At 41.8% G+C, this 12,176-nt stretch overlaps 2 protein-coding genes across 4 annotated transcripts in view; one reads left to right on the top strand and one right to left on the bottom strand.

The window, feature by feature from the left end:
- Window positions 1–876, bottom strand: part of evi5b (ecotropic viral integration site 5b) — a 31,312-nt gene extending 30,436 nt beyond the window's left edge. The window contains exon 1 of one of the 3 annotated variants that reach the window (XM_054603048.1): window positions 614–876. The gene's annotated coding sequence lies outside the window, so the exon portion shown is untranslated. The remainder of the gene's footprint in view (window positions 1–613) is intronic. The other 2 variants (XM_054603049.1, XM_054603053.1) reach the window with 2 other exon arrangements.
- A 6,475-nt stretch (window positions 877–7,351) lies between these two features.
- LOC129094792 (60S ribosomal protein L5) lies at window positions 7,352–11,899 on the top strand. The gene is made up of 8 exons (XM_054603055.1): window positions 7,352–7,442; window positions 7,905–7,974; window positions 8,073–8,188; window positions 8,555–8,689; window positions 8,818–9,020; window positions 10,305–10,482; window positions 11,387–11,475; window positions 11,735–11,899. The coding sequence occupies exons 1-8, from the start codon at window positions 7,440–7,442 to the stop codon at window positions 11,832–11,834; spliced, it is 894 nt and encodes a 297-aa protein (XP_054459030.1). The 5' UTR covers window positions 7,352–7,439; the 3' UTR covers window positions 11,835–11,899.
- Window positions 11,900–12,176: the final 277 nt, after the last annotated feature.

Genomic DNA, 12,176 nt, shown 5'->3' with positions numbered 1-12,176 from the left:
GACAGAGGACCGAGGACAGAGGACCGAGGACAGAGGACCGAGGACAGAGGACAGAGGACAGAGGACAGAGGACCGAGGACAGAGGACAGAGGACAGAGGACAGAGGACCGGTGCATTAGACCTGGAGGAGAAGGCTCTGCTCTCCTTGTATGGCTCTCTGGTGTGGAGCTGAAATGGAGATCTAGCATCAGATCCAACAGTCTACAGTGTCTTTCTTCCACAAAGTTCCAACGTTGGCGAGCTCGAAAAGTGTTACAGTGGAGTTAAATAGTTACACCGGCCAGTTTACTCGACATTAACAAGTAGAAGAAAAAAAAAAAAAAAAAAAACAACACCCACCCTTTAATTTTAGTTTCGTTCCAGACGATAGCCGGAGCCCGTCGCAAGCAGATTAATTAGCTAGTTTTTCCAACTCAAGGCTGACAAACCGGTGACTAAAGCTACTATTATAACTAAACACATGCAAGAGATCCGCACTGACACCGACTCCTTCCTACATGTAATGTCACAGCCTTCACCTGAACTGACACAGTGCTAAACTTGAAGTTGTTTCATGAGTTAGTTTTCACTCCAGTGCTTAGTCAGACCCCGAAAAACTCAAGCACATCTTTACCTTGAAGCGTTTTTAACCAGCAAACGTCGTCTGCTTCCCATGCACCAGAGTATAGTCCTGCTGTTAGACAAACACACTTTACCCGAATACATGAGCTATTTGTTTACAAGTTAGCATAGCTGTGTTTCCACCTGAGAGCTAGTGAGCGTTGGTTAGCTAGCTGGTCCCATCGCTCTGCGGTCCACCCATGCAGCCTGTAATACGTGTACACAGAGTCTGCAGAGCTCAGACGGACGGCGGCCTACTCAGCTCAAACCCGACTCAACACCACCACCGTGTGGCCGTGGTGAGAAACTGCACTCCAAAGACATTTAACTGGGCTGTTTCTTTTCAGCCATTCAGAAAGAGGAAATACTGAATTAACAAATATGTGTTTGTGGGTGGAAGGAGAAGTAATTGCTGCTGTTATTATAAGTAGTCTTATTGTATGAATCATTTATGTCATATACATTGAATGTGTTGTATCTCTGTTATGCTGTTCATTCTGTACACATGACATCTATTGCATTCTGTCCATCCTGGAGAAGGATCCCTCCTCTGTCGTTCTCCCAGAGGTTTCTTCCTTTTTTCTCCCTGTTAAAGGGGTTTTTAGGGGAGTTTTTCCTGTGAATGTGAGGGAAGGACAGAGGATGTGAGGGAAGGACAGAGGATGTGAGGGTCTTTTGGATGTGAGGAAGGACAGAGGATGTGAGGGTCTAAGGACAGAGGATGTGAGGGGAAGGACAGAGGATGTGAGGGTAAGGACAGAGGATGTGAGGGAAGGACAGAGGATGTGAGGGTGTAAGGACAGAGGATGTGAGGGTCTAAGGACAGAGGATGTGAGGGTGTAAGGACAGAGGATGTGAGGGTCTAAGGACAGAGGATGTGAGGGTCTAAGGACAGAGGATGTGAGGGTCTAAGGACAGAGGATGTGAGGGTGTAAGGACAGAGGGTGTAAGGACAGAGGATGTGAGGGTCTAAGGACAGAGGATGTGAGGGTGTAAGGACAGAGGATGTGAGGGTCTAAGGACAGAGGATGTGAGGGTGTAAGGACAGAGGATGTGAGGGGAAGGACAGAGGATGTGAGGGTCTAAGGACAGAGGATGTCGCATGTGTACAGATTGTAAAGCCCTCTGAGGCTAATTTGTAATTTGTGATTCTGGGCTATACAAAATAAACTGAATTGAATTGAATAGAAGTAGAAATGTAATCATGTAGCTCCAATTATTTTTGTTGCACACAAGCCTCTGACTATATGGACACAATTTACCTTGTGTTGGATAGTAAACAAAGTTAAGGGGGGGTCAAGCAGGTCATTCTGGTTGGACAATTACAGCATCACTGTAGGCTTCTCTGTAATAGTTACATTACAACAACTAGTTGAGTGCCATACTATGTCATAAGGGTTACCCAGAGGGAAAGTCAGCATCGATGACATTAAGTTCATTTATGGCCACAGCACGTCCTGGAGGCCAGAGCTCCAACAGGTTCTCAACACTAATCATAACAATATTCACTAACACTGTCCTGTTTGATCTCTTATGCCGCCTGCTTTTTACCTTGGTAGGCCAGATGTTTTACAGGTCATGTAATAGATTATTTAAAAGATGACCCAATGTATGGATGGTACATAGATAACATGACATCAGTTAGATGGATAAGTGTATTTGTTCCATTCTGTGGTGATGCAGGTATTTAAAAGTATCATAACAGCCTTTTCTATTGTGACGGCTCCTCTGTTTGGTTCCCCTGTTGTCTCCTTTCTTGGGTGGTAATCACTGGCATCGGACACACCTTGGCCTGTTGTGTCCCTTGCATAAAAGCCTGAGAAGCAGAAGTTACTCGTTGGCAGACCTGATACCTTTGTTGTGGCGGCTATTGGTTTCTTTGCTTTGATTCTACAGCACAATGCACCACATCCTCCCATCCAATTTGTTTGACTTATCTTTATTTACTTTTTGGTTGTTAAGTCACTTTATTTTCTAAGTATACACGTTTGGTTCTTGATTTTATCACAAGCCGTGCTGCGACACTATTCAGACATTTTACATCCAATTTTGGAAACTGTACATGTTGAGTGATGTCAGGAGCAAACTGGTCGTAGTTGAAATTAACACCAATATCAAATTGAGGATATAACGATATTATTTGGCAGCACACTCAGAACAGGGGGGTAGAGGGTAGAAGAATGTGTTTAGGAAACAGGAGGCAAGAAAAGGGAGCATCTTAGAGTCAGCGAAATCACTGTTACTCATTCTTTAACCACGTATATGATTACATGTAACCTCACCTTAAGTTCTATTCAAGTAACAGGGAAGTTTCAGCCAAGCACATTAAGTTACAGATAGGAGTCTTAGGTTTCATAATAAGTATCTTACTTTTTAATTAACTTACCTCAAGTTCATTGCTGAGAGGAAAGATACTTCTGTTCCAGTCGACTAGAGGGTCGAATTGTGTTCCCTTAGTGGTCATTCAATTAGGGCATGTTGTCTTCATAGTTTAATCAGAAAATCAGTCTGTTCTTCCTCATTGGTTAGTCCTCAAAAACATAAAACCATAAACCTAAATTAAAAGAAAATGCTGTAAAATGAACTAGAAACTGACGAGGAGCTCCTTCTCTACGTTTGATAGTTTCACACAGCTGCTTTCACTGAGCGACAGCTGCCAATAGAAACTCATGAAGTAACCACATCCCGGCTCTGGTGAAAATATGAGTTATCCAACTGCTTTGACTCACATACCAAACAGTCCTGCAGCCTACTTTTCAGGTTTTACATGGGAGCAGTGACGCATGTCTTTTGTCGGTTGTTGGACACTCCTCTGCTCATTGAAGGAGCTGAAAAGCAGCTGACGTTGTAGGTTAGACTTGGGAGCACCATGGAGACTTTAGGCCACGGAATCCGATACACCGTCACAACAATCACATCTCAGTCTGTCAGGCATAAATAATTTGATATCTATGAACACAGGGAGGAATAGTAATTATCAGTAATGAGGTTCCAATTGTCACTAAGCCCCTGAAAGAATTCAAATGGAATGGAAAGAAATGCCTAAAAATATTTGTAGGTTTGTTTTGGCTGAGTTAGTCAAAGTCAATATGTGGCATTAGATATTAAATTGACTTATTATTCATTACCTGTGACTGTCACACCCATATCCCCATAGGCACTCTACTCATGCACTCTTTAATCCTCACCTGCTAAATAAATGCTTTGCTACTGTAATGGGTAATCGTACCGGACTGAGCGTGGTGATGTCTGAAGACTGAATGGTATGGATATTATCTTTAAATAGCACCAATGAAACTATCTGCCAAATTGCACTATGAGTAGCTGGTTGAATCTGTTTTTGTGATACCCATGTGAACTGATCTTCTGAGGAATACATTTTTACCAAATTTACTCTTGATAGAACGACATGGTATTTCAGTTTCTGGGGACCTAAAACCAAGATACAAGCTCCAAATCGAAGGCAGCCACTGCATACTTACTCAAAAAGATTTTTAGTTTAACATTCATCTGCAAAGTGCAACAACAATTTGCTTTTTAACATACTGACAAGAATGAATCTGCAACTCAGATAGGTATTTACACATAAAATGTTTTTGCCATTTCAAATTAAGGGGCTGATCTAAGAGATACCTAAGTCTATGTATTTATAATCGATACCTGAGAGTGCATTTTCTGCAGAAAGTGTCTTGTGAATGCTACAAACGAGTGTTACGCTTTGTTTGGAGAAAACAAAAGTGAATAGTGAATAAATGTTATCGATTTTGCCAACTATACCACAGTATCCATTTCTGTGTATATCCAGTTAACTGTAGAACATATTGCAAATCAAGGCCTAGGATTGATTTATGGCAAAATTTTATTTTAAAAGGATTTCTGTCACAATGTCAGATATGTCCTTTGCTGTACCTCTTAATTGTACAATATCATGACATACAGTTTATTGATATCACACAAAAAAATATCCATATCATTATCAACATATTTTTTTTGTTCTATATGTTGACACTGAAATGTAGAAAAACACAAAATAACAAAGACTCACTTGCACTGTTTTCACATTTAAAACTACTTGAATGCCACACATATTGTGTACTTCCCATGTTGTACATACATCATCACGTTTTAGTTATTGTGGATCATTCATTCTGTCTAAAAAAGTTGAATATTTTAAAACAATATGGAGGAATAGAATAGGCATCATGTCCTAGATGAGCTTAACATGTTGTCGTTTTAATGAAATATGTTGTTATAAGTGAATCCCCCCAAAAAACGAGAAGAACTGAGCTTGAAAATGGTAATATGACAAAAAGAGAGACCTTGGCGAGATTTGAATCACATTTTGACTTGTCATCTGGTTAAAGGAAGATAGCAGAGTGCTGTTGTTTTTGGCTCCCCTCCACACTCCTCATACACTGCACTCCATGACCAGCACCCCACCCCCACTCCAACAACCTACAGCACACCACATTGGACCCACTTCAGTTCGCCTACCAATCTGGCATCGGGGTGGATGACGCTGTCATCTACCTGCTACAAAGATGCCTTTCTCACCTGGAAAAGGCTGGAAGCACTGTGAGAGTCGTGTTCTTCGACTTCTCCAGTGCCTTCAACACCATCCAGCCTTTGCTTCTGAGGGACAAGCTGGAGCAGACCGGGGTGGGCCACCACCTCACTGCATGGATCCTGGACTACCTCACCAACCGTCCACAGTACGTGGGGATAAGGGAGTGTGAGCCAGACCTGGTGTCCTGCAGCACGGGGGCCCCACAAGGAACCGTTCTGGCTCCATTCCTCTTCTCCATCTACACATCAGACTTCACATATAACTCTGCTACCTGCCACCTGCAAAAGTTATCTGATGACTCTGCAATCGTCGGCCTCATTTCCGCCAGCGATGAGAGGGAATACAGAGAACTGAACCAGGACTTCATAGGATGGTGCCAGCGGAACCGCCTCCAGATCAACTCTGGTAAAACCAAAGAGCTGGTGGTGGACTTCCGCTGGGGTAAACACTGTCCTCCGGAACCAGTGAACATCCAGGGACAGGACATTGAGATTGTAAAATCTTATAAGTACCTGGGTGTTCACAACAATAACAATAAACTGGACTGGACAGATCACACAAATGCACTTTATAGTCAGAGCAGACTCTATCTGCTGAGGAGACTGAGGACCTTTTTCGACTCTGTGGTGGCATCAGCCATCTTCTATGCAGTGGTCTGCTGGAGCAGCAGCATCTCGACAGCCGACAGGAAGAGGCTAAACAAACTTGTCAAGAAGGCCAGCAGTGTCCTGGGCGTGTCCACTGGATACGGTGGAGGTGGTGGGAGACAGGAGGATGATGGCCAAGCTGTCATCCCTGATGGACAACACATCCCACCCCATGCAGGACACCCTGGCAGCTCTGTGCAGCTACTTCAGCCACCGGCTGCTTCAACCCCCAGTGTGTGAAGGAGAGGTACTGCAGGTCCTTCCTTCCGGCTGCTGTCAGGTTGCTCAACCAGCTCTGCTCCCAGCAGACCACATGACACATGACACTAAAAACCTGTGCAATAAGATAAGATAAGATAAGATAATCCTTTATTAGTCCCGCAGCGGGGAAATTTGCAGACTTACAACAGCGTAGAGTAAAGTGCACACAAGAGACATAGTAGAAGAAGACAAGCTAAAAATGAAAAATAAAATAAAACAAGTATTATAAATAAGCAATAAAAAAAAAAGTAGAAAAAACAACAATAACTGAAATATTATATTTACAGACAGAGAAAAAAAACAACAACTTTAACTATTATTGCACAGTGTAATGTGTAATGTATAGAAATGCACTGTGCAATAATAGTTATAATAGTTATTCTGTCTGTATATATAATATTTCAGTTATTGTGGACTCTTTACTGTTTTTATTGCTTATTTGCTTATTTATAATACTTTGATCTTGTATTTTTCCTATATCTCTTGTTTGCACTATACCCTATGCTGCTGTAAATCCTGTAAATTTCCCCACTGCGGGACTAATCTTTATTTTGTTTTGTTGTATGTGTATTTATTGTCTGTGTCTGTGTAGTATGTGTATTTATTGTCTGTGTAGTATAGTTGTATTTATTGTCTGTGTAGTTGTATAGTATTTATTGTCTGTGTAGTTGTATAGTATGTGTATTTATTGTCTGTGTAGTTGTATAGTATGTGTATTTATTGTCTGTGTAGTTGTATAGTATGTGTATTTATTGTCTGTGTAGTTGTATAGTATAATATGTGTATTTATTGTCTGTGTAGTTGTATAGTATGTGTATTTATTGTCTGTGTAGTTGTATAGTATGTGTATTTATTGTCTGTGTAGTTGTATAGTATGTGTATTTATTGTCTGTGTAGTTGTATAGTATGTGTATTTATTGTCTGTGTAGTTGTATAGTATGTGTATTTATTGTCTGTGTAGTTGTATAGTATGTGTATTTATTGTCTGTGTAGTTGTATAGTATGTGTATTTATTGTCTGTGTAGTTGTATAGTATGTGTATTTATTGTCTGTGTAGTTGTATAGTATGTGTATTTATTGTCTGTGTCTGTGTAGTTGAGCTGCTGCAACACTTGAATTTCCCCCATGGGGATCAATAAAAGGAATATAATAATAATAAAGGATTCTCTTATCTTATTTTAAATAGCCGCCCCAGCCCGGTAGGGGGCAGCACCAGCTCTGACCCTCAGCAGCATGGCGCCTCATCCTGTGACGCGCTATTTACAGCGCATGCGCACTGGCCTCTTCCTTTTTCCAGTGCAGCGGAGTCTAGCCCCAGTCTTTGGCTCCGGGCTCCTTCATAAGGAGACAAAAAGACTGCAAAAATGGTTCGTAATTTGTCCCAATATGTGTCTACATGCGTGCCTAAGACACACATGGTGCGCTGTGTGGTGTCAGACGTTTATAAACATGCTACTGATGCTCAGATGGAGATAGATTGAGTCCTGCTAGCTGGACCCCGGTCTGCTTTAACGTGGCCTGATGGCTGCCCTCACACACTCAATGCTTCCTTTTTCCTGTAGAATATCTTCCTGTGAGATGTTCCTCAGTTTGTGACCACCTAGTCCCTCAATCCACATCCCCAGAATGTCCATTTCATACCCGTCACTATTGTCTCGTTTGCTGGTCGTGAGCCCTGCGTAGCGTTATGCTAACTCCAGCCTGCTAATGTTAGCTTGGTGTGACAGTGACAGTCCAACTACTTTGATCAAATTAAACCCAACGTGGAGTGAGCTTTTGTGGCTGTCTGTTTTGTCCCTGATGCTAACTTGATTCGTGTCCTCTTGCAGGGTTTTGTTAAAGTAGTGAAGAACAAGTCCTACTTCAAGAGGTACCAGGTGAAGTTCAGGAGGAGGAGAGGTAAGACACCACCTGAGAGTCATGCATGAGCTTGGTGACGTTTCAAAGTACGCTTGGTCTCATTTTTAAGTATTTTTTTTTTTATGTGATTCTTCCAGAGGGAAAGACTGACTTCTTTGCCCGCAAGCGCCTGGTCGTCCAAGATAAGAACAAGTACAACACACCCAAGTACAGGATGATCGTCCGTTTCTCCAACAGGGACATCTGTTGCCAGGTGAGCACACGCTGGGATTTACCTGCTTTTACCTGAACAGGGCTCAGCTTTTACCTGTGAACATATTTGAACTTACGGTGTGCGTATAAGGCCTGCAATGTGTCAATGTTAGAGAATCTTATGAAAGAAATTGTAAAAAGCAGTTTCTGATTAACTTAAACTTAGTCATGTAAACGTGGTCAAATCACGATGTGGAGTTTCCCCCCAATTGTTTCTGATCACATGATTGAACGCATCAACCTTGCATTAATCTGAACTGCATTACAATATGTGGCGTAATGGGAGTATTTGTTAGTAGTCAAGGCTTTCGCAGTCCTTATCAAGATTGTGCTGTGATTTGATGGATTACTTGTGATTGATTTGCAGATCGCCTATGCCAAGATCGAGGGTGATATGATCGTGTGTGCGGCCTACTCACACGAGCTGCCTAAGTATGGGGTTGCCGTGGGCTTGACTAACTACGCAGCAGCCTACAGCACTGGTCTGCTGCTGGCTCGTAGAGTACGTACAAACTTCTCTTTTACATGCCCCACCCTGTGTCATTGATCCCAAACTTTAGTGGACTTGATGGCAAATTGCTTTTTTTCTGCTGTACCAGGTGTTGATCTTGAATTACTTTTTGTCCTCAGCTGCTGAACAAGTTTGGCCTGGATAAGGTGTATGAAGGCCAGGTGGAGGTGACAGGCGACGAGTTCAACGTGGAGAGCATTGATGGTCAGCCAGGCGCATTCACCTGCTACCTGGATGCTGGGCTTGCCAGAACCACCACTGGCAACAAGGTGTTCGGTGCCCTGAAGGGGGCTGTGGATGGAGGCCTGTCCATCCCTCACAGGTAACCTGTCCCGCTGGCTGTCACAAAGTTTTGGAGTTGATGCTCTGCTTGGCCGTATGAGAAATTTTCCTTCCAAAATGGGCTTTGGATGGAACATAATCACGTTAATGAGTCCATTTAAGAGCCTTTAATTTACCGGAGCCCCTCGTTAATGTTATTAGTAGCACCTGTGATTTTCATACCAACAATTCAAATGTCTGATGGGAGAACGTTCAAGTGGCACAATTGCCGAGGTTTGATATTAAAATTGTCGTGCAGTGAATGAAAAGGTTGGGTTGGTATTGACTCATCTGTCTAGGGGAAGTTTTTGTGACTGCTTTGACAGATACTAAGCTATGGTTGGCTTAATCTTGTCCACCAACTGCTTAAAGGCTTCATTTTTTTTTTTAATCAAGATATATCTTAGAGGCTTTCAGGAAATTACAGTAAACACTTGAAGGTTTGAGGGAGAAGGGGGTTATATGAAGGAGGTCCAGCGCAGGTTGAATGCCGGAGCTGAAAGTTACTTGTCTAGTGGCTTGTTGCGTGAAGAGGCCTGTAAGTTCCTTAGTCATCACCCCCCCACCCCCCATCCTGTCAGATGTCTTCCAGAGGTGGCGATTAGGAGTTTACATGTTTGCTTCATCTGTGCAGTCGCACAATGAAAATATCTGACTGTGCACTGAAACACTACTTTGGCATGTACACAGATCTGATTTGTGTTGGCTGTTTTTCAGAGAAGATAATTTAAAGACACAATTTATTGAGGAAAAATGGCAAAGAATAAATGCATTCAGTCAGTTGTGAAGCTGACTGCCAGTTGTTGTTGTTTACAAATAGATCCATATGGCAGGTTCTGTTTCAGTCCTCACACCCTGTTTCCACAGAGCACTAAGAAGCAACCTGTAGCTGAATATACTTTGCGTTTAAGTGTCAGTGTAGTGGATCTGCCTGGCCGCATATGGAGGTAGTCTGGCTCGTGTGTCTATTGCGTTTAAATGCAGTGCCTGCATTTGTGAGGAAGAAAACAGCAGTAGAGTTTGAAAGCTTGCTTGAATGCAAAAGACACAATGCAACGTTGTCATTTTGAAGCAGGTGTAGATGGGGCCCATACTGAATTTAATGCAATGCTGTTTGATAATGCACAAGAGTTGTGCACACCATAATGCAGCGCTGTGTTTATTGGGCCTCTTGCGTAAAGTCACAAGGTTCTGCTTGACTATTGTGAATACAGTCCGTTAAAGGCTTACTGAACCTCCTGGGATTCACCTTTTTTTTCTTTTTTTTTTTCCTCTTCTCCCCCAGCACCAAGCGCTTCCCCGGTTATGATCCAGAGAGCAAGGAGTTCAATGCTGAGGTCCACCGCAAGCACATCATGGGCATCAACGTGTCCGAGTACATGAGCTACCTGATGGAGGAGGACGAGGACGCCTACAAGAAGCAGTTCTCCCGTTTCATCAAGAATGGAGTCGCCCCCGATTCGGCAAGTTGTCTTTATGCTGCGTGAAATTGTGCACACTGTATATCATCTGGAAGGTAGCTGTGAACGAATCAACTCGTGGGTCGAAAAGCTTCTATCTATAAACTGATCTCATTAGTGGCAGATTTCACACACGGTTGTTAGTGATTCATCATGAGGAAGCTCTCCATTCATGGCACAGTGATCACAGCCTTTGACTCAGGAAAATAATCACCAAATATTAATCTGGATTTTGGTCCAATTGGTGCTTGTAATAGATATTATTAAAAATATATGAATCTTGCGCATCAAAAAAACGCTTTAATTCAGCCGCAACCCTTGTGTAATTAGTCCAGTAATTCATATTGATGAACTTAACATTGTAATACCAATGACGAAGAGATTGATATTCTCAAAATTTGCTCTTGAGTAAAACATTCATACATCTCTTACCCCGTCTTCAGGACAGGATCAAGTTTGCCTCTTACACATTGCTTGGCATATCTTGACACTGTGTTCTGGACTAATGGTGTTTATATCAACTGATCCATTTTTTTTATTAATTGGTAAACAAAAAGGATGTACATTTGCCCAAACATTATTTCCTTTCCTAGGATTTCATGTATTTGTGATTCTTGGCAATTATTGAGACGGCATCTTTAGACTGCTTGTCAATTGGAAATGACTCAAAAGTAAGAACACAGAAAGTGCCAACAATCTTGAAGCTACATGACAAATGTCTGGTAAACATTTTCAGTTTAAATTTCTTGAATATGAAACTACAAACTGGATCTTCAGATTTTATCTACCAAAAGTTTTTTGTTTTTTTTAAGCACGGCTAGTATTGGTGAAGAATTAATTGCACCCATAAACCGGATGTGAAGTAAATCATTGGACAAGAGTTTGACTCATCTCATCTTTCTTTCAGATTGAGGAAATGTACAAAAAGGCTCATGCTGGTATTCGTGAGAATCCAGTCCATGAAAAGAAGCCTGTCAAAGAAGTCAAGAAGAAGAGGTGAGAACTGCTGATGTGTTAATACATTTGTTTAAGTGTATTTTAAGGTCGCAAACCAGTTTAAATTAAAGTTGGGAGTAAAATATTCAGTCTGAGCTCTTGATAGTACAGAAGGAATATGGCAACTCATGCACATGGCCGTAGTATAGTACAATTTGGAATACATGTCAGGCCTATTTGGACACCAGTAATGTACAAAAAGACTTGCAACTATCAAAAAGAACTGCAAATGCTAATTGTGTTTTCTTTTGTGACCTAGATGGAACCGTGCCAAGCTCTCTCTGGCCCAGAGGAAAGACCGCGTCGCCCAAAAGAAGGCCAGCTTCCTCCGGGCTCAGGAACAGGAGGATGCCGATTGAGGAGTCGATCTGCGCCATTCCTCACATGGAAATTTGTTCTAATAAATCTATTGAAAAAGAGTAAAGTCCTCTTGTGTACTTTTAAAAAATATATTTCACTAAATGTACCATTTATTAGCAGTGTCGGGTTTCTTGATCCCCATTCACATTTATTTAGGAAAGTTTGTGTAATATAACCACACGATGGCGTCATTGAGTCATGAAATAATTTCTGCAAAAACGGATATGTTCTGGACAGAAAAGTTGTCTTGAGTGAGTTAAATCAAAGGGTAAATTAAATATGGTGCACTGCAAAGGGTTGAGCAAAACTCACTATTCCGGCTTTTACAGTTTCAAATTTAT

The sequence above is a fragment of the Anoplopoma fimbria genome, chromosome 8, assembly GCF_027596085.1.
Source record: "Anoplopoma fimbria isolate UVic2021 breed Golden Eagle Sablefish chromosome 8, Afim_UVic_2022, whole genome shotgun sequence".
NCBI lineage: Eukaryota > Metazoa > Chordata > Actinopteri > Perciformes > Anoplopomatidae > Anoplopoma > Anoplopoma fimbria.
Note: the sequence above shows the minus strand (reverse complement) of the source record. Positions and strands in the feature narration are given on the sequence as shown.